Source organism: Liolophura sinensis, chromosome 1 (genome assembly GCF_032854445.1).
Source record: "Liolophura sinensis isolate JHLJ2023 chromosome 1, CUHK_Ljap_v2, whole genome shotgun sequence".
Classification (NCBI taxonomy): Eukaryota; Metazoa; Mollusca; class Polyplacophora; order Chitonida; family Chitonidae; genus Liolophura; species Liolophura sinensis.
This window is the reverse complement of record NC_088295.1, coordinates 34,682,269-34,705,020: the sequence shown is the minus strand read 5'-3', so window position 1 is coordinate 34,705,020 and position 22,752 is coordinate 34,682,269. Positions and strand designations below refer to the sequence as shown.

Sequence of the window (22,752 nt, the reverse complement as noted above, 5' to 3'; positions counted from 1 at the left end):
GGTTGTCAGCTGAGTCTTGCCTGCGCCTTCTGATTTACCTAACTTGGTAAATCCTTGGCTTGCTTCATACTGGGAGTAAGAGGTAAGCCAATTCTGAGTCTGATCTCTTTACGGTATTGTGTGTTTGCAGGTGAAGGCCCGTGACAACGGGAACCCGTCCGAGACTGGCACCACAACTGTTGTTGTTTACATCCTGGACCGCAACAATAGAAATCCTTATTTCCAGCCTGCCAATCTCCGAGCTGCTGTCTTTGAGAGTAAGTTTACAAGTCATTAGTCACAGTTAAAAAATCTCCATTATGGAAATGTTTGACTATGCACTATAGAGATGAATGCATAAGCTCAAGAGTAAATTACCACTAATCTTGGGCCCAGTTAATGAAACTTTCAAAGTATAGAAAGCTACACAAAACATTAGCAAAGAAACTGGACACTATACATTAAATGCTGTTCAGAGAAATACTTCTGTGCAAATATAGTAAAGCAGTAACATAGATTAGGTGGGCAAAAAGTATGAATTTAGCAAGTAAAAGCAGAATTTATCCAGGTATCCAGCTAATGCAAATTTTTACACTTGAAAATCTGTACTTAGTCTACATGACTTGATTATGCCTTGATCATCATGTGCTGGGGCAGGAGCAATATGCTGTATATATGTTTTACATTGTGTGGTTCAGACATCAATATCTGTATCAGTAATTTCCGTTACCATAATTCTTCTGTTTTCAGATGTTGAGATTAATTTCATTGTCACAACGATAACTGGGCGAGACCCTGATCGCTACCCTGAGCTGCATTACTACTTTGGTGAACCAAAGAGAGCTTACAGTCCCACAGGGGGAGAAGTTGATCGCAGTGTGTATAACTTTACGGTATGTCTGCCACCAGGTACAGCCCATATATATTGTTTGTAATTATCAGCTGTTTTGATTTCAATAATTCACTGAAATTTGAACATTCAAATGTAGTCAGCAAAAATCAACAGTAGCCTTTTATTTTTCCCAACAAGAACTATTTCAGCCTTTATTTCAGGGACTCTAATGTTAGCGAATTAAAACATGTATATGTAATTACATTATTACGTGGGAAGGTCTGGCAGCAACCTGCGGATGGTCGTGGGTTTCCTCCAGGCTCTGCCCAGTTTTCTCCCATCATAATGCTGGCTGCCATTGGATGAGGGAAATATTCTTGAGTACGGAGTAAAACACTAATCAAATAAATAAATAAAATTACTTTATTACAAATAAAATCTATTATAGGACTTGTTTATTGTGGAAGAGAGAACTGGCATTGTCCGAACCAATCGGAACTTGTCACGTGATGAGACCTCACTAGTGACCTACCCAATCATAGTGGTGGACAGAAACGCGACAACATGGCAGACTGGCACAGGCACACTTATCATTGACATTATCGATGTGAACGACAAGGCACCTGTTTTCAAACCACTATGGACCGTGGCAGATCCTGTGTATTATCAAGAGTTGGAAGAGGAGAAGGCCCAGGGGACGTTTGTACGTGTCCTTGTGGCCACAGATCCTGATGGAGCCATCGATAGGTATGAGATGGTGAGAAACCCTGGCCAGTTCTTTGACATCAACCCTCAGACGGGTGAGTTTTGAGACTAAATTTGTCACTATGTTCTGTGATGCAGTCACAAAATACAAAAGTCAAAATATGCTGTTTTGAGGGAAAATGGGAAAGGAATCCTGCAATATTCTACAGTAAATGATCTAAAATTTCAGCCATAGAAGTACATTTTTGGGGACAAGTAAATGTTGTTAAGACGTACTTTTGGTGCTGAAACATGCCATTTTTCCAGCAGGATGTCATGCCTACCTTTTTCAGAAACATCACAACACATTTACAACACCATTATAAGATCAGATATTTAATGCACTGAATTCTGGTACAATAAGGTTTTGGGTAAACTGCATTATGGTGGTTCATTCGTAAAGCTGGTCATACCTAAATCTTATGTATTACATATCTGGTCCTGTTGCCCTTGGTTTGTTTCATTCGTTTTTGTTTAATTGCCCAGAAGTGACTCCAGCTTTAGCAACTAAGATATGACTGATGGAAAATTGGAGAAATATAATTTGATCACTACTCTTGTTTCAGGTGAGGTAACTGTGAACAGACGAATGGATTTTGACTTCGATAAGGGTAACCCTCAGCCAAAGATCTACAACTTTACTGTTCGTGCTTACGACAATGGCTTATCTCCCCTTTACTCTGATGCCACTGTAATTGTGAACTTGACCAACATCAATGACAATACTCCCAGATTTTCTAAGGTTAGCAGTGTTTCCTTCATATAATACACTAGTATGAATAACTGTTGTTCTGTGGTCATGAAACTGTGGAAAAACTGATACATGTATTAGATTTTGATAAAAGCACAAAAGGGGGATTTGGAAAATGATTCTTTCTTTTTTAAATTGGCTAATATTTGGCTGCTCAAGCTGCAGAGAAAACAGATATTTGCTTAGTGCAAATTTAAATCCTTTTTGGAGACAAACCTTTATATAGCCTTTATTTCTTTTTATAGTTTATTAATATAATGTGCAGAGTTGACAAATGCAATTGCACATCTTCATGCAACACTGGTGTTATTCATTAGTTTGAAAAATCATTAATTCAGTTGAAAGCAAGTTTGATTTGTTTATGCCTGTAGGGAAGCTATTCTGTAAATATTAAGGAGAGTGGCTCACCGGACGGGTCCAAACCTGGAGACTTTGTTCTCTCTGTGTTGGCCACCGACTTGGATGCTGGGCTGTTTGGAGATGTCCACTATGGTCTGAGGGACACAGAAACTCGATTTCAAGTAGATAGAGACACAGTGAGTAGTTTTCAATAAATGATAAAATCAGTGGGTTTGTTAAAGAAGTACCTAGTACCAGTGTACTAATATGTCACCCAAAACTGTGCAGATTTTTCACTTTTTTGTGTTTACTGATATAGCGAGAATGTGTCTACCTTGTTTCACCTGTACATTGATGCAACTGTGCAACCTACATAAAGAGAATGATGCTATTTCTGTGATTGAAGATATCATAGGGGATAAATACCATTGGTTGTAGGGTCCAGCTGCCGTTTTTTGTGCACAATTAAGTGTTCAAGAGCCATGTAAATCCACTGCAATAAATTATTCTAGTTGTTATGGGTATAACATTTCTCAGATGAGCATGATACTGTTGTTGTGTACGACAATTCACACATATAAAACATATAAACATATACTCTCAATCTTGTTTTCAGGGTAACATCACATTGCGGGCTAATGACCTTGACCGGGAGATGAACTCTGACATCACCTTCCAAGTGCTGGCCTATGATGGTGACCCAGATGACCAGAGGACTGCCTCTGTACAGGTGTGGGCTACCTTCAAAGACATTTGAATTTAAAAAAAAAAAAATCATATAAAACATTAGAGGATGGGTGTAAACTGCATTGTACTCTCGCCTCCTGCCAAGAGTACTAGCCTCTGCCTGTGACAATACCAGTTAGATGTTAAGCCCACCAGTCCGAGCTTGGAGCTTTGTCACGTAAAAGGCTATGTTCATTATCTTGTTCAGGACAGAAATCCGTGCACACATATACACAAGTATGGTTGTGGTCGCTGTGAATTCAAATCCAGCATTTGCTGGATTCCTCTCCGGTCTACATGAGAAGGATGGTCCTGCCATAATTTTGTCCTCAGTCGCATAAGTGAAATATTCTTAACTAAGGCGTAAAGAAAAATGGATCAAGTATATACGTACATGTAAAATAAATATAAAATCAAATAAAAGAAGATTTTTATTGATGTGAAGAAATGGTAAATTATTTAGATTTTCAAAAATGTATCACCAGTTATCAGTCGTCATGCTGTTGTTTGAAGAAGGTTTTTAACACTGAAGGTATTTATGTATCTACATTTTGCGTATCCTGCTGTATTGATTTTTCTCCAGCGGGTTGTATATATTTGCCGGCTATAATTGATTGTCCTCACTCTAGGTTTTTTCAACCTCAGGTGTACGTTACCCTAGAGGATATTAATGACAACCCTCCGGAGTTTACACAGGATGTCTACGAGAAAACCATCCCTGAAATCTATGGTACAGGACAGACAATTTTACAGCTGTCGGCAAGGGACAAAGATATCAAGGACCAAAACAACCTGGTTTTCGAGTATGCCAATACAAGTATAAATGGTTGGTATTGTCATAGGAATGTATTTACGTGTAGAACCATATGCTGAGTTAGGCTACACACATTTATCTGATAAAGTTGTGCTAACTTTCAACTTTCTCAACTAGCAGAATATGTCAGGTAGGGCTTCTCAATTTGGTTCCCCTTTTGAGCATCAGAATTTTGGCAAAAATTGGCGAAGTGGTCAAATAAGTCTTGCATTAGTATGTACATATATACATCTTACGTACACAGAATTGATAAATAATATTAAATCACACATTTTCAGTATCAAATTAATCAATTTTGATTAAACACGCTTGTGAATTTTCAAACTCGTCTCGTTGAGATTTGGCTAAATTTGAGGTATTAGTGGGATGAAAGCTGTTGGTACTATAGTATTTAAAAGCTTATATGCTTACATGTACTGGGGCCTAGTTGCACTGTACACTGGGCCCAGCTGAAAGTCAGCAGCTAGCATAGAAAACTTCTGTCAGACACTCAACCCCTGAGCACTTCTGTCATCAATGTTTTCACTGATTTCAGCCATGTTCTACATTGACCCTGCCCTGGGCTTTGTTGAGCCAGCTCGATCCTTACAAGGTCGGGCAAACACGTATGAAATGCCAATCGTTGTGAAGGATAATGGAGGAAGAAACCCATACAAAATGGACACAGCTGTGTTAAGGATTGTTGTCCAGGCAGTGACGAACCATCCTCCCATATGGGTTATCCCCCCTAGGGACAACATGACCATTTTTGTGTTGGAGGTAAATTTGTTGCCATGTCAATATCAGTGTAACATCAGGTGTGAATTGGTAATAACTGTGACACATCCCACAGATAGGGAACTTGATATATGGGATGAGGACGATATTTACAACCCTCGTATCTCTATTAAGCCTGCTGTTAATCAACTTGCTGGAATAAGGGTAGTGTTTGAGGTCATCTTGCACCTAGCACCTATGTTAATAGATAGACTGCTGGACTTACATTTTATTTATTTGATTGGTGTTTTAAGCCATACTAAAGAATGTTTCACTTATACGATGGCGGCCAGCATTGTGGTCGGAGGAAACCAGGCAGCTAGACTTAGAGATGCTTAGATGCGACTAAAAGTCTCTAGTGGGTTGTATATGTATTGTGAACGTTGGTTAGTGTGCGAGTGCAGCGTAATGACCCAGGAGCCTCTCACCAATGCGGTCGCTGTGAGTTCAAGTCCAACTCATGCTGGCTGAATCTCCGTCCGTAAGTGGGAAGGTCTACCACCAACCTGCTGATGGTCTTGGGTTTCCCCCGTGCTCTGCCTGGTTTCCTCATACCATAATGCTGGCTGCCACCGTATAAGTGAAATATTCCTGAGTACGGCATAAAACACCAATCAAATAAATAAATAAATAAATATATTGTGAACTGTAGTTTTCTCTAATACGTTGTCCCTACATGAAAGGTGGAAAGGTGTAACCATGCCGTTTACTGTCTTTCTATTCTATTGATTCTACCAATTCAAATTGGAATGTTCTTTAGCAATCAAATAAATGTGGTAAATTATCAATCCTGTTTCTTCTTCTTGTTTACAGGAGCAATATTTAGGGATGATAGTGTACGATGTAGAAGCTAAAGATGATGACACGGGAGTCAATTCTATTGTGGATTACTCATTTGAAACTGCCTTGGGGGATAATGTGACACGCACACCTGAGTTCAGAATAAACCCAATTACAGGTGTGATCCGAGCTGAGCGGGTGTTTGACAGAGAGGAACGTGACAGATACACAGTAAGTAACTCCATTGACATAACTCAGGTCCAAGAAGGTCTTTAATAGACTTACATTTGTACAAGAATGCACATGGAACCTTACAAGAATGCACATGGAACCTTTTTTAAAAAGTTTGCATTTCAGACTAGGGTTCTCCTGATGTGAATGATTAAGAGAAAGGTGGGAAAGTGGTTGAGGGGAATAGGGTTCCTTTAAACAGAAGCTATTGTAAGTAAATATATTTTCTGCTTTGAAACAAAGAACAGAGCACATGCAATATCTGTGCATTGAAATGCCTTCTGAGTTTTAGTTCAGGCCAGAAAAGCAAGCATGCGCAGTATCTTTAAATATTGAACAGGTTTAACAATGCACTCTTTCTCTCACCAGCTTGTTTTAGTTGCTCGTGACAGAGGTGGACTGAAAAACACGATTTTCCTGAGAATTGTCATCATGGACGTCAACGATCACCTGCCCAGGTTTTACCCAAAGGTAAGACCGTGGAACAGTCAGAAATTAGCTTTGGACAGGACCAGGCGGCCTACTTGCCATCAGTAAGCTGTCTCAGTGAAGCAGCACTAGATAAAAGAGCGATGGAAATCTGTCCTGCAACTAGGAGGTGCATATGACTGAAAAATTATTAAGTGCGACATTAAACCCCAAGCACTCACTCGCACTCTAAAGAAGCCATTTATTCACCATCAATGAATTCGTTCTTTAACATTAGTCAGAAATATGTACAATCATTCTGACCTCTCTCGCCACCATGAAAGTGACCAAGAGTAGACACACTCCACAGGCCACAAAAGAAATGATTAGTTGGGTCAAGTAACCTTAGTTCAGTATTAAACTATTATGTAATTTGGACAATATGGACTTAACCATTTTCTCCAAACAGGTGTTTTCAGAAGTCTTAGCCACATATTTTCAGTCGGAAAGAAATGACCGGTTTTCAGAACGGGTCTGATGACGGTGTAGCTATAGCAAGTTTATGAGTGTTTCTGAATGCTGCTATATAAAGGGACAATGGGAGCTAATTCAGTGATTGTGTGACATGAAGTCAGATATCTGCTATCTGTAATGCTGGTTGTCTAGTCTCTCTCAATAATGTCTTTCCATCAATAGGTTACCTGATATATGGGTACAGTCCCTGCATTCTCAGAGGATATTCAAGATTGCCCATCTCAGGGCATTGGTGGCAAGATAAAGTCATTGACGCTGTCTTCTATGGCTTTACATCTAAGTCACATGTGGGAAAGTTGGTTAGTAACTTGCCAAAAGTCAGCTGGCACTCCAAGAATCCTAATCTCTTAAAGCTGGCCATTGCTTTTGTGAAAAGCTCAGTGAATATGGCATAAGTTCACTGAGTATGGCCTTAAACAATACAATAATCCGATATATAGATCAATAAATAATGTCATGTTTCCCTTTTCCAGGTGTTCTCTAGATCCATACCTGAGGATAAGAAGTTAGGAACGCCTGTGATCACTCTCACAGCCACTGATGAAGATAACCTGCCCAATGCCAAGACTGTCTACTATTCCATCATAGGTACTTCTCCTGTACTTCTTTGTCAGATCATTCGGGTTATGCACAACACTTATTTTTAGTGATGTGAATGTATTACAATGTGGGTCTTCTGTTGCAGTCTTTGGATTTTACAGTGTTTTTGTACATGTACATAATGAGTACTATAAAGGCCCCTTTTTCCAGTTTGTTAGACTTTGATGCTTTTTTAATAAGATCATAAAGCTTCTGATGTGAAAGTGTTGAATATTGTCACATAAATGAGGAAATGTTGTAATTTTGTCCACTACAGCTGGAAATGAAGATGGCATGTTCAGCATTGGTCAGAAGAATGGAACTATTATGCTGATAAAGGGTTTAAATGCCGAGGTCAAGTCCTCTTACACTCTAGAAATCTTGGGATATAACAATGTGAGTGATTACAGTGTAATCAGCAAGCGATCTCTGCCACAGAACATGGCTACAGTCCACATCCAGGTCACCGACATCAACGACAATGCACCTCGCTTCACACAATCAACGTTCTTTGCTTGTAAGTCTCCATATAAAAGCTGCTGTGACTCTTCTTTAATTGTGACTGAATTTTGTCCTTTGTGATCCTGCCATTTGCGCGTGCCACTTTCTGTCTTACTGATCAATGCACACAACTAGCAAGTCGGTTTATAAAGTATTGTCCTCGTTTACTGCGTGCCCAAATATGCTGTGGGAATGCTCTGCCTTACATCATGAGAAATTTCAACGCGTAATCGCGTAATTGCGGCAGACTGCGGGGTGACGTATGGAATCCTCTTTGTTGTGGAGGTAAGCAATGAGTACGACTTATCTAAGCACTAACTGATGAAAATACTCTTCAACCTTCATGTGGGATGGTGTGTAAATGCTAACAAGCCAAAATGTACTTAAATATACAGCCCTCTCAATTTACAATTTTGTCTCAGCCCAAAAAATTGCTGAGGCAAAATAATAATTCCTCAGCCAAAATAAACTTACCTCAGCAATAATATTTAAGATATATACAAACACATAAATTCAGCTTTGACTGTCGGCTAGTACTGGTTTCCTCGATTACATTTCTTGATAACGTGGGTACCTTGAACCAAATTGTCAGAAATTTGTGAAACAAAACCACAATTTCCTGAATTAAGTGAAAAGTTAGTAGAGTAAATGTCCCGGCAACCCCCGTCTAATAGTGTAGAGGCGTTTGATAACTAATTTCCACGCCTAAAACAACATTTTTTACTTGAATTAAATCAAATTTTATTTAACGGCCGTGGCAAAGCGATCATACTTTGGCATTCACCTCGGCAATTGCCAGTTGCTGAGATGAATTGATTGGGTTGAATATATTTATGATGTGTACAGACGAAAAGAATGTCAGCATTGGTTGTTTGTCACAAAAGCACACAAAGCTTACAGCCTTCATATGCCTGATTAAAGGGAGAACATTCCTGATGCCAGGAGAGCATTTTATGAAAACCATAAAAGCCTTTGTGGACATCAGCTAGATTCTCTTGATTTAATTTTGTTGTCTACTTCCATTGATTTGGCATTGTTTATTTGTAAGTTACTTGAGAGAGAGAGAGAGAGAGAGGGTGGAAAGAAACAGATGAGACTCCCATTCTTCTTTTTCCTAACTTGTCTGATGTTTTTACTTTTTATTTTTTTGTGTAAATGACTTGAAAGCAGAAGAAATGAATTATTCTTGGCCATGGTGTAAATAAATAAATTTAATTTACACCAAATGTGATGATCTGGTTTCCATATACAGGTGTGTCATCAAGCGCTGCACTGGACACAAACATCTTGCAACTGACCGCAGAAGATGCCGACAGTCAGAATGTGCTCACTTACACGATGTCTGGCACTAACCAGTTCATTGTACAGTCAAGCAGTGGCATGATCACAAACAAAGCTCTGTTGGGGAAGGAAGCAGGGAAGACGTACAGTTTTGAGGTGACAGTTACTGATGGTGCCACTACAGACACGGCCAAAGTGGAGGTAAGTGGTAGATCACTTCCCCCCCAGACTTGAACTTAATCGCTTTCTCTGGCCATCCCACTTGCTCACCTAAATATTTGCAGTGTTGAAATGAAAAGCTGCATTAAAACATTGAACAGCAATAAGAAATGCTACAGTTATATTTTAATATAGTGGCTTTACAGGAAAAATAAAGAAAGTTTGATTTCATTAACTCTTTATATAAAAAAGAAAGTTATACTGGAAAGACTTGATTAACTCCTTATACCATTTCCCCCTCACAGTATTGCCTCTTAACTTCATACTGCCACTCCTTATTTTTTCTTGTGAATTCCAGAAATAACTTTGGTGTTCGTAACAAAATACAAGACATTTTCTTACTTGTTGCAGCTGTTCGTGACAAATGCTGACAATGAAGCCATGATCGTGTTGGCTCAGCCCCCAGAGGAAGTTCGCGGAATCAAGACAGAGCTGGAGAAGTGAGACTTACCATCAGGTTCTGGCTCAGGTCTTCGGATCATGAAGTGGTCTTAGACTAAAGTTAAAATTTCAGATTTCTAAAATAACAGGAAGGAACATACCAAATTTAATGATTAAAATTTAAATCTAAGACGACTTTGTGATCCCGAGGCCAGATGGCTGGCTCGACATGACAATGAGGCTTTGGCCTGAGGATTGAGTCAGTTGAAATTTGGTGATATACCCCGGGCACTCTGGTTTCTTTTCACCTATAGACCTGTACGTCATCATAAGTGAAAAAATTCTTCACTGATAAATGCTAGTCTCCATCAAAGCGAAAATGGCAAGTTTGTTTGAAAACTCTGCACTGTCTGTACCCTGTGGAGAGTTATTTCGGGGAAAAAAGATACTTTCTACACATAATTTATGTCAAGAAAATAAGTTTTTTCTTTACCCTTTGTTTGAAACAGTCAGCTGGCGGTACTTCTATCCAAGAAGGAAAATGATCGAGATACCAAAGTATGCATCTCCCGTATTGAGAGCCACATCGGAAGTGATGCCTCAGTCAACACAGCCTGGTAAGAGACATAATGGCCTAGTCTTACGCTTGTGTTAATTGAAAACCATGTGAGAGTATAACGTGAAAATCTGTGTGTCGCATGTGTAACTAACTTGGCAACAACTGATCATTTGCCGCAGAAATTCTGGTTGTCTCCACCCTTAAAACGACTGCGTTCATATATATGAGGTGAAAAAAGTCTTGACTATGGCGTTGAACAACAACCAAATAAACACTGATTGGAATAGTAGAGTGTGTGCTAGTACAAGGTGTAACGGAATGCCTACTAGCCTTTAGTCGTTTGACTCCATAAGGTATGGCCAGTACACAGGACTGTTTCCTCAGACATCCGTTTCCTCCATCCAGAAACCTTTTCTATCCAAAGACGTCCTCCAACCAAGTAAAAAGGTCTTGAACTAAAGTCTGAACAAGTAGATTAAACCATTGTATGTCCACGATCAAGATAACTTTACAGATTTGTTTTCCCACCTATTTCCGTCTCCAAAATAATTGCAGTTGAGTTTCTTTTTGGCAGGTCTGACGTTTACTTCCACGGATTGTACCGCACCTCTAATGGCATATTTGTGGCCATTGCCTCCTCTGAGTTAGCCACACTCACCCAGGCGGTGGTTAGTGATCCCACCAATGCTGCAGACCTCAGTATTTTCTATGTGCGACAGGTCGGGGTAAGAACTACAGACTTTTGGGTTGTTGTCTTATGATTACAATGTATAAAGATTAGAAATTGGATTATTGGATGAAAAATTGCATGTGTCATTGCAAAATACAGATCATATAAACCTTTTACAAAAATTGTTCATACATATTGAATTTCGTTCAAAAATTATGAGATTCGGTCTGGTTTAGTCAGTTTTGGGGATTAGTACAGGGCACGATAAGTCACATACTTCTACATACAATTAAAAAGGTCCTATTGGGGGCCTCCTTGGCGGAGACTCTCACCAAGGAGGCTCTCACCAGTGTGGTCTATCTCATGCTGGCTTCCTCTCCAGCCATACGTCTGGCAGCAACCTGGCCTCTGCTCAGTTTTCTTCCATCAAAATGCTGGTCGCCATTATGTAAGAGAAATATTCTTGAGTACGGAGTAAAACATCAATCAGATAAATAGTTAAAAAGAATAGATAAATAGAATCTGGCCGCAGGTGAGGTGGTGTTTGTGAGCACGCCCACACTGGTGGTCATGATAATCCTCATTATTCTCCTCTACATCTGTTGTTGTTGTTGTTATTCCAGGTGAATCCTGCTGCAGGTGAGGTGGTGTTTGTGAGCACGCCCACACTGGTGGTCATGATAATCCTCATTATTCTCCTCTACATCTGTTGTTGTTGTTATTCCAGGTGAATCCTGCTGCAGGTGTGGCGGTGTTTGTGAGCACGCCCACACTGGTGGTCATGATAATCCTCATTATTCTCCTCTACATCTGTTGTTGTTGTTATTCCAGGTGAATCCTGCTGCAGGTGAGGCGGTGTTTGTGAGCACGCCCACACTGGTGGTGATGATAATCCTCATTATTCTCCTCTACATCTGTTGTTGTTGTTATTCCAGGTGAATCCTGCCGCAGGTGTGGCGGTGTTTGTGAGCACGCCCACACTGGTGGTCATGATAATCCTCATTATTCGTCTCTACATCTGTTGTTGTTGTTATTCCAGGTGAATCCTGCTGCAGGTGAGGCGGTGTTTGTGAGCACGCCCACACTGGTGGTGATGATAATCCTCATTATTCTCCTCTACATCTGTTGTTGTTGTTATTCCAGGTGAATCCTGCTGCAGGTGAGGCAGTGTTTGTGAGCACGGCCAAACTGGTGGTGATGATAAACCTCATTATTCTCCTCTACATCTGTTGTTGTTTTATTTCAGGTGAATCCTGCTGCAGGTGAGGCAGTGTTTGTGAGCACGCCCACACTGGTGGTCATGATAATCCTCATTATTCTCTTGGTTCTCGCTATTCTCCTCTGCATCTGCTGCTGTTGTTGCATCCGCAAAAAGTGAGTGGAATTTTCTATGCTTTTCAGACCCTGTAGAAGATATCGTATTACTGTTATAAAGCATCACAAAACAGTATCCCTATGAAACTGTTGTTAGTTGGTTTTGATTTCCTGAATAGATTGCACTCATCTTTAGCATTGGTTTTAAGCTTGACTGGGATCAGTGTTGCATGAAAGCAAAATTTTGGGGATGATTGATGTCGATAAACGTCTCCTGATATCTCACTGGTAACATGGAAGAGTGTAATATAATACTGGAAGGAGGTTGTAATCTAATTAACAAGTTAATGGCATACAAGAAGACTATAATCTGATGATTTTGTTTTTTCCAGACATAGAGATGACAAGGACAAACTTTTTGGAGGTAAATTATGAAGTATTAACTAGAAAAATTCTTCATTATTTTCCAAAATAAGAACTTTATCATAAATGTTTGTAACTGGTAAAAATCAGAACCGGTGATTCTTCAATAATGAGGCGCCCAATAAATATATTATTACTGTGTACTGTACAGTGAGAAACATTATATTGCAAAACCACTATACTGTATACAGGGGACTACCATCTCCTAACAAGATACAGTTTTTTCTTCATTTGCCTGATAAAATTTTTGCCTGAAACACGTTTTTTTCTGTTTTGTTTCTCTAGGAGGTGCCAGCCACATGTAAGTATATGTCTGCACACTGTTCCTGAGTTCTGCTGCACATTTTCTATCAAGATTGGTAATTTTGTGTGGTATTAGTTAAAATTCCTTGTCATTTCCATGTCAAGAATGATTTGTTTGATGTGGAAATTTAGCCAACAATAGGTAGCAATTCGGTTACCTTGCCTGTGGTTTGTTTTAAGATCTAATTGTGTTTACAAATCTATTACTCCAAATGCGTCGTTAATGATAATGTTGTAAAGACTTTTCTTTTCTTTTTCATGTTCACATTACAGAGAAGAACAGAGAGTAAGTATAGATAAACTTATGTGTAGGGTTGTATTTCAAATGAAGAAATTGTGAATAATCTAACAATTTGCAATTGTACATTTGTAAAGCAAGGAAAACTGGAAACCTAGGTTTTCATGGTAATTCACATCAATTATTGGTGATTTATTGGTTTTCATATAACAACACACTGAACTGTTAGTCTTGGCTCTATGAGAACCATGTTTTGTCTATCTATATCTAGCTCTTTCCTTACATTATAGATTCCTTTCATATGCTTCCATGCTATGGAATTGAAGTCTCCAGGGACATTTACGTCTGAGGTTGACACTTGATGTTTTGCAGTAGAAAGGGTGAAGATTTAAGGGTTAACTTATGATGAAGATATTTACCTGCTGTTGCAAAGTCACCTTTGTTTTTCAGTTCTTTACTGAATGGACTTCTTATTTTCCACCTGGGCTGACAGGATGTTTTGAATGTTATCGTTTCAGACCAGAGAGATAATGCATGTAGACGCCGCTCCCGTAGTTTATGACACAGGTTTTAATCGGTCGTATGCGTATGAAAACAAGGGCTATGTAGCTGAGCAGTCCACAGTACAACAGAGCATTCCTCAAGATGTTGTCTACGCAACGGTGCAGAAGAAAGCACACACAGAAACGCAGGAGACGGTACAGAGGCTGGAGTCGGAGAAGGCCATGGAGGCTCATGAACACATCGAGGCCGTCCTGAGAGAAGAGGCGGGGCCATCGCAGAACGCCGAATCGGAGACTGTCATCATCACAGAGGTGGATCCCGAGGGCTACACTGGTGGAGATATGAAGATTATCACAGAACTCGTCCCTGATGATGAGGCTGGAGGTCAGCATGCGAGGCATGGCGCTACAGATAGGGATGTTGTCATGGAAACCCAGGGCATTGAGGTTGACATCCGTGACGTGAGTCCTCATGGTTCCCCCGGACAGACCCATCGTAGGGTTGTAGAACATCATGAGGAAACGTTCATCAAAACTGCCATGTAGCCAAATATATATGAACATTTACAGCACACAAACGTTTCCCAAAAATCCCGCCAAAAACTACTGTACTTGTAGTATAAAGCAGTAAAATCTCACTGGTAATATGGAAGAGTGTAATATAATACTGGAAGGAGGTTGTAATGTAATAACAATTTAATGGCTTGTAAGAGAGGGAGGCATGAATTATTTGTTTCTAGCAAACCTAAGGGGGATATTCCTCTGTATGAACATGTAGTTTTTATGCCAGTATTGATGTCTTTATTGGGATTTTCTTCTGAATCTTTACTGGTAATACTGTTTTTCCTGTTTGTTTGATAAATTCATGTATTTTTTGTTGTCCTTCAAAGATCAAAATATGTTGTGGAATCTAGTGAATCATAATGTTTTTAATATTTTATGAACCATTTGATTTGTCGTCCTGTACATTTCATTTCTGAGGAATAACAGGTTTGTTTTTAACACAATTTTATGAAAATTACTGGAAGTTTTGAGATGAATACATTCTATTGGTATGTGAAAATAGTCTGTGGTAGCACTTTTTATTGCGTAGTTAAGAATTTCAGGTGTTCTATAGCTTTTTTTTTTTTGACATTGTACATAGCATATATGTAATTATTTGGTAAATATTCTTAATTTACATTCTGCAGACCAGGTTTTATATATGTATTTCAGCTTTAATGAAGCACTTGAGTCTATAGCCTATATGTATTTTGTATATTCATACTTGGCTAATGTACAGATGTAAAGACAAATTTCCAATGTATACAGTTATATTTTACTGGCAATTTTTTGTTAACTGAATACTTTCTCGCTTTTCAAATATTCACATATTTGTAAACAATAACGATTTTGTACAGAAAATAAACTACTATTTTTATCTATATCGAATTTTGTTTCTAACTTTCTTCCACCTTAGAAATTGTTATTTAACTGTGGGTCACACACTTGCTCAATCTGCCAAGATATTCACTGATGTAAATCTGAGTGTTCAATGATTGAATTAACGGTATTCATTCCTGTTGCATCTGAATGGATTTGAAACCGATGGTCAGTTTGGAGATTTTTTTTTTTTTTTGGTGTTTGACGTTAAACGCTCTGCTCACAAAGGTATCTTTCAAGAGAGTTGAATTGGATGAAATCTTTTTCGCTACAAACAACTAGCAGAGAATCTGAATGACTCTCAAGCAGTAATTATTAGTTCATGTTTCCGATGAATCTGAGTTACGCAGGTAACCCTAGTTCTTCCATCCATGTATAAAGCGATCGGATCAGGCGATGGCCGAGTGATTAACGTGCTTACCTGTCAATCACTTGATAACAAGTAGGTTAAACGCCATTCTTTACCAAGATTCCCTGAATGCCTTGTTTCCAATCTTAATTAGCCGATGGTGCACTCTGACGTCGTTTTGCATGAAGTTCACTAGAAACCTGTTGCCCGACACAAATATGACGAATGTTTCTCAAGTCGGTGGCTTCCTCAGAGCATCCCGACTTCCTCTGCCCTTAAAATTAACTGCTATCGTATAATAATAAATTTTATCCATAGTTTATTTGTCGACGCTATACACCTGTTTCATGTTGCTTCACGTCTTTGTACCTGGGGTCGGTTAGCGCGCTAGCGCAGCGTGATAACCCAGGAGCCTCTCACCAATGCGGTCGCTACGAGTCCCTGGCTTCCTCTCCGGCCGTAAGTGGGAAGGTCTGCCATCAATCTGCGGATGGTCGTGGGTTTCCCCCGGGCTATGCCCGGTTTCCACCCACCATAATGCTGGCCGCCGTCGTATCAATGAAATATTCACGTAAGCTTAAATAAATGACTCGGTTAAATGACGCTGCGTTCATGGTTCATGACCGGCCACGATAGCACAGTTGGTAGAGCGGCCGCTTCGGCAGCGGTAGATCCAGGGTGAATCCTGGGTCGAGTCAAATCTAAGACTTTAAAAGAGGAAGTTGTATCTTCCCATGAAGGGGATAGTGCAACAACTGGTTGACCCGTATTAGTATAATGGCTCGGGCGGAGCGGCCTTCGTTAAGGCGTCTCAGTGAAGTACCACGAGCTAAAAGAGCGGTGGAATCCCGTCCTGCAACAAGGAGGCACATTACATGCACTGTAAGGATTCCTTCGTCGTCATATGACTGAAAAATTGTCAAGTACGACGTTAAACCCCAAGCACTCACTCACTCATGGTTCGTGAGACCCAACCCTAAACAGCACAACGTCACGGTAAATTAGGTGATGGATGTAAGGGGTCAAATATTGAAGCCGATAGCTGACAGCAATTTTCGGAGGGACTTCATATATTGATGAATGCCTTTTGTCTATCAGTTATAACACATTAGATACATTACAAATGAAGCACGGGGCCTAGGTGGCTCATTGATTAGCGCGCTAGCGCAGCGTAATGACCCAGGAGCCTCTAACCAGTGCGGTCGCTGTGAGTTCAAGTCTCATGCTGGCTTCCTCTCCGGCCGTACGTGAGAAGGTCTATCACCAGCCTGGTGACAGGATGGTCATGAGTTTCCCCTAGGCTCTGCCCGGTTTCCACCCACCATAATGCTGGCCGCAATCGTGTAAGTGAAATATTCTTGAGTACAACGTAAAAAAAACAATCAAAGAAATAAAAAATGGATAATATGCTTTGGGGATTTGCGTGGAATAGATAACAGCTTGACATTGTACAAAAACACTCGTGTATTTGGAAGACAAGCATCACGGACTGATTGTGCGCGTACGTATTTTATGAAAAAAAATGTTCCCATCGTCTAAGTTATCCACCTATTAACCATCTATACGTTGACACTGTAATATATTTCCATCGCCAAAGGTGTGCTCCCTTTAGACATTTATACAATGACCCTTACGAAGCAAATATTTCCATCGCCAAACCTCTCCTTTCAGACACGTATACGTTGACCCAAAACGAAGCAAACGTTTCCATCGCCAAAACTCTCCTTTCACACACGTATACGTTGACCCAAACAAAGCAAACGTTTTCATCGCCATGTACATATTCTTTAAGTTAGCCTTTAGCATTAGGTTTGATGAAGAAAATATTTTTATCGCCCAAGTATATACGAAGAAGCTGTTTGAAAAACTGATTAGCCCGTGGGTGCAAACATTGCTAGACAAGGATGATTTTATCTTTTATCACGCCCTGTTTTGCAGCCAAACAGAACAAGATGGTTAATACCTAGTTTAAACAATTCTCGGCCTATATCAAATATCTTTCGCTTATTGTGGTATGTTTGATATGCACAGTACTCTAGGTCCACGATTCATTGTATATACCATACTCCTGGCTAGCATTGACGTGACATCAAATCCCCGAGGGCTGACAGATCGGCTTCTCCTGTGTTATCACTATGTCCTCACATTGACATGGCCGCCCGTTACTATTTACTTGATGTAAAAGTACACTGTCCTCGCACTCGTGTGTCTTTGAAGACTATATCAATCATTGTTCCGGCATTCTGACCAATATCACCGCTATTAGCATGTCTGTCTTTTGTGTGAAGGCGATCGAAGCCTCTAAGCTTGCTATTGTCCACCAGTAAGCGGTCCGGTGGAATGAAAAGGGCGTTCTTCAGATGAACCCATCGTCTGTCATGTCCAAGAGGTGACGGCTGATCTGTTGGAACATATCGCCTGTGGTCGTGTTTTCATCGGAACACTTAGCACAATGGTTCACACCTTTCTTACAATAGTCAGGACAATTAATTTTACTATTATCTTCAGTATGGCATTTCACCAAAATTTGGGCTGCCGATATAACGGTTAGTAGTCCTTGTACTGACTAATTCCGTTAGTGCATCGGTCTCTCGTCGCGGATCATCGGATTTTGTGGCAAAGGGAAATCTACAATGTAAATAAAATCCATTGGACCGAGAAGGGATGTTTTGTCCCGAACATGCATACATGGAGCTTCACCTTGCTGTTGGAGAGTCGTGTACTACAAAGTAAACCGTGAACTACTTTGACATCCGACCAGAAGTAAGCTGGTGTACAACCTAGAACGTCACCTTGTATCCGATGGTGTCCATACACGACATAACCATCGCTGTGAGATGTGGACACACGTCTGTCACTGCAGTCAGTGATACGAAGAAAACACGGAAGCAACCTAACTTTGTGAAATAGACGAGGAATTTTACAACGGATTTTACAAACAGGTAAGGAAATGTATGTCCAGTCAAATGTAGTTCTGTGTTATCACGTAGTTTATTACTTCTTTCTCCATTATAAAGTATAGCTCATTTTGCGACTACCTAAGTTGCACAATGGATAGCGCTATAAAACTAAAAAAGCACTATTAAAAGCTGAGACTATTCAAGATTTTTACTCCAGTTAATAGAGTACAATTGAAGACGTTATGGAATAGGTTTATTCATATACATGCCATCACATTTCAACCTTTACGCACACACCGAAATCCTCCTGAAAAGGTTCAACAAAGCATCAAATAAATTTTAAATTTTGACAAAAAAATACAACTTGTTACAATATTCGACAACTGTGGTTTTCTAAAAGAAGTCAAAGTATATACTAAGGCAGTGTGATGATAAAACATATTTTTATTGATGCAATACATTTTACGGGTTACGTGAATACATACCCTTCTGTTTGAATGACACTAAAACAAACCGTAACATTCCGTCGTCATAGGCAATCGTCGTGTTAAGCCGATGCCAGAGGATTGCCGTGGGTGAATGTTTGTTTGAATAGGGCTTCTCATTGTTTACCCAAGTTTTCGATTTAATGTCGCATACATACTGACTTTTTGCAAATATGGTTTTATGTCATACGGAGAGTGCATCATATACATTTCGTGCTAGCCAGATATGTATTTATGCTTATCTGCATATGTACTTAGTACTTTCCTCAGTCTATATCTCAGTAGTTGCAATAATGGTGTGGTGCTGGTATATTGCCGTCTTGTGTAACACAGGGCTTAATATTCTATTGAAATGATATGCCTTCACCTGGATCCCACAATGACGAAGCTCTAGTTTGGTCCCAGCATTGACGCATCCACAGCAACAGTATCTTAACTTGCATTCTCGCAATACAATTTTGAAATACAAATACAGTGACGTTTTCCAAAACATCAATATACATTTTAAAGGTCTTGATGGATCAAAATTTGAACTTCTGAATGTATATATATATATATATATATATATATATATATATATATATATATATATATAGAGAGAGAGAGAGAGAGAGAGAGAGACTATACATTCTGAGACAGTACAGCATTAAGAATCAACGCGTACAAAAGCATTCAGTAAACCGATCTGTAGGAAAGTTATTTGACACGTACACTCTCTTTATAAGGCATTTGATAACGCCTGGCCATGCCACGCAACAGCGACTCTCCCGTTTACGTTGTTCTCTGTCACAGACCATTACGCACCTCCAAATACAGGCTGTTTTAGTGAAAGACGATAATGTACACTAAAAGCTGTGGCATTTAGCACTTGGAGACATGACAAAATGCGAACTGTCGAGGTGAAGTCTGATCTAGTCATTCGAACATGCACCAAACAGAGGGCATGTCACCTCGAAGTAAACAATGTCTGTTACATGATTAAGTCTGATACATGTACGTACAAGAGCGCGTCGTTCCCTTAGGACAGTTATTTCATGCTAATTAAGTACCTTCAGCGATATAACACGATAAATCAAACCCGCAAATGGCACCGAGCATGCAACATTACAACAAAGAGAGTGCAAGTCAGTGCTGGACGTGTGCGGTACCAGTACGTCATACATGTTAACCGTTGGACTTTTCTTTCTTCAAATCCATTCTTATACATGCCCAATATATTATAAGGATTGTCTAGACACATGCACCGATGGAAAATTCACAACAGCAAACTCAGCTTATTCATATAGCACTGGCTACCGGCATGCGTGAGTTCCTGCAGAGCTGATGGAATGGAAAGTTGCATCGTATCTGTCGTCTGTAAAACTTATAGCATCTGTCGTCTGTAAAACGTATAGCATACAGCACTTCATCCATTTAATGGAATGATTATAGGAATGTCGTTGCTGATTTAAGATGTCACCAAATTTTACACTAATGATCTTAACGAGATATTGCGGCACCTACTATGTGCGCTTCACAAACGATAATTCGATTCCCTGCATTTACAGGGATAGGGTTGACCTCTGGGATTTACCTTCATGTATAACATCAATACGACGTTATGTCATATAATCAATTCACTCCCTTCCTCCGTACAAGTAATTTTTTTGCCAGCTGGCTTTTAGGAATTAGCCTGAACTTAGTACGTGTTAAGACGTTTAAATATGAAAGTTTTGTCCCATTGCTATAACTAAGATAACGAAATGGCAACTTAACTTCACTTAGTTTTAATCCCTTGTCAAAGGCATCTATGGTCCTGGTCACTGGCATTGTGTATGAGATCTATTGATTCATTCACTTTTACTCTTAATCCGTCGGGGGTGCAGTCTGAGGTTTGTCACAAATTATTTATCCTATATCAAAATGACGTGCAAATCAGTGGTTTACACAGAGCTCTCCAGTTTCCTCCACCCATAAAATTGACCGCCATCATATAACTGAAAATTCTAGAGTATGGTACATATAAAACATCATTCAGATAAATAAAGCCAGGTGATTGTTGTACACATATTTCAGGACAATGCTGAGTGTACCCGAGGATACGGAATTGTCTGGACTGTCCAGTCGCCGGTTGTCGGCCTTGTCAGGTCTCTCTAGTCGGCGGCCCAGTCATCTGGCAGCTCTCACCTGGAGACACCTGGCGAAGATTGTCGAGCAGAACTCGGTACGTCAGAGAACGATAGAGGAGATAGACCTGCGAGTGTTTGCGAAACTGTTGTAGGCATGCTATATCGCTACAACTTGTACCAGAAATAGTTATTATGCCAAATGAGTGTCCCAGACTGTAATTTAATAAAGGTTTCATCGAGCATGTTTCTGTAATGAAAAGATTGTTAATGTGATTGGGCATGACAAAAAAGGAAGAAATTTGCGAACGAAAATGAAAGTTACTTCGGGTTGTGAACTTCGTAATTTTCCAGCATAACCAGTAAAATGCTCCCAGCTAACACATATGCATGTTCTTTGAATTACGGATTTTGAAACCTGACATCAGAGAAAGTCTGATTTTCTGGAATTTAAATTAGTCTGTTAAATCCCAGCCTTCTCGGACCCAGTCTAGCTACAGAGGGTGTTACATGGGATATTTTGTGTAGCGGTATGTCCTAACTTACGGGAGAACAAACGCGGATAAGCCTCGCTCTAGGCCAAAAGTGCCTATTCGGATCGCTAAAATTTAACTCGAATCGAAAAAATATTAATTGTTTTGTAAGCGTTTTGTGTTATGTGATGAGTGATTTCAAACACATATTTACATTGACTTGGTGTTTAAGCTCCGCCAAGGCGGACCAAGGGAAGTCACTCTAACCGACATCGTGCCTAAACGCAGTGGTCTCCCCTCTAAGTAAACTAAACCGCGTGGATAAAGCGGATTGCCGCCGTACTCATGAGAGCAGCAGGGGTTTGAGCCCTTGGGCGTCCATCGCCCGTCATCCCACAACCATGTTCATATGACAATGTCTCCAGAACTACAGGGCCGATCTCCACCGAAGATAAAACTTCATGACAACTGCACTGGTCATGAATTAACCACGTATTGTGTGTTGCGCCCGTTCTTTCGTTCTCCCGTTCCTTACCATTTTGACCATCTTCGGACCTGCGGAACAGTATTTAATCAAATTTAATTATAAAGCTAATGTCAGCAGGACCCCGGTCAACTTTGGGATTTGCAGGTCTGTTTGTTGATAGACCGGTCTTTTGATATTAATTAAGCAGAGAATATCTCGTAGAACTGTTGAGTCGAATTGTTGGCTGCTGCCGGGTAATCAGATTTAATTTGAACCTTAATTACATTCATATTCAAATAGGAGTGATATGAGTGAGCCTGCATACGGTAACCGTTAACCGTAGGGCCCTTTCGATATGAAACAATTTAATGTATGCATTATTTAAAAATGTTGACTTATTACCATCTAAGTAAGGTAGGCCTACTGTACCTGTACCGGTGTATAGGCCATATGCATTGTAAATTAACTCATATTCTGTTCTCTTTTCCAGACAAAGGATGATGGGAAGGAGAGAAAAAATAGCTTTTCCAACAATGAAACCATAGAAACGTGAGTATAAATGTATGAAATATGTACTCTTGAATGTTGCCAAATAACAGTTTAGGTCAGAAAATGTAAGCCTACAGGGTTATAAAATGGCAGCCCTTTAATTGTGATAACACAGGTAAGTCAGTGATTTATGGTGTA

The 22,752-nt window shown here is 39.8% G+C and overlaps 1 protein-coding gene across 1 annotated transcript in view; it reads left to right on the top strand.

The window, feature by feature from the left end:
- LOC135481423 (cadherin-87A-like) overlaps positions 1–13,188 on the top strand; it is a 29,877-nt gene extending 16,689 nt beyond the window's left edge. Inside the window, exons 23-41 of the mRNA XM_064761272.1 lie at positions 131–257; positions 730–872; positions 1,260–1,611; positions 2,122–2,297; positions 2,678–2,842; positions 3,262–3,375; positions 4,017–4,197; positions 4,721–4,944; positions 5,755–5,952; positions 6,322–6,423; positions 7,368–7,482; positions 7,751–7,990; positions 9,227–9,456; positions 9,826–9,914; positions 10,365–10,472; positions 10,989–11,139; positions 12,331–12,458; positions 12,791–12,822; positions 13,107–13,188. Coding sequence (XP_064617342.1) covers positions 131–257; positions 730–872; positions 1,260–1,611; positions 2,122–2,297; positions 2,678–2,842; positions 3,262–3,375; positions 4,017–4,197; positions 4,721–4,944; positions 5,755–5,952; positions 6,322–6,423; positions 7,368–7,482; positions 7,751–7,990; positions 9,227–9,456; positions 9,826–9,914; positions 10,365–10,472; positions 10,989–11,139; positions 12,331–12,458; positions 12,791–12,822; positions 13,107–13,126 — 2,895 coding nt within the window. The 3' untranslated portion in view covers positions 13,127–13,188. The remainder of the gene's footprint in view (positions 1–130; positions 258–729; positions 873–1,259; positions 1,612–2,121; positions 2,298–2,677; positions 2,843–3,261; positions 3,376–4,016; positions 4,198–4,720; positions 4,945–5,754; positions 5,953–6,321; positions 6,424–7,367; positions 7,483–7,750; positions 7,991–9,226; positions 9,457–9,825; positions 9,915–10,364; positions 10,473–10,988; positions 11,140–12,330; positions 12,459–12,790; positions 12,823–13,106) is intronic.
- The last annotated feature ends 9,564 nt before the right edge of the window (positions 13,189–22,752 follow it).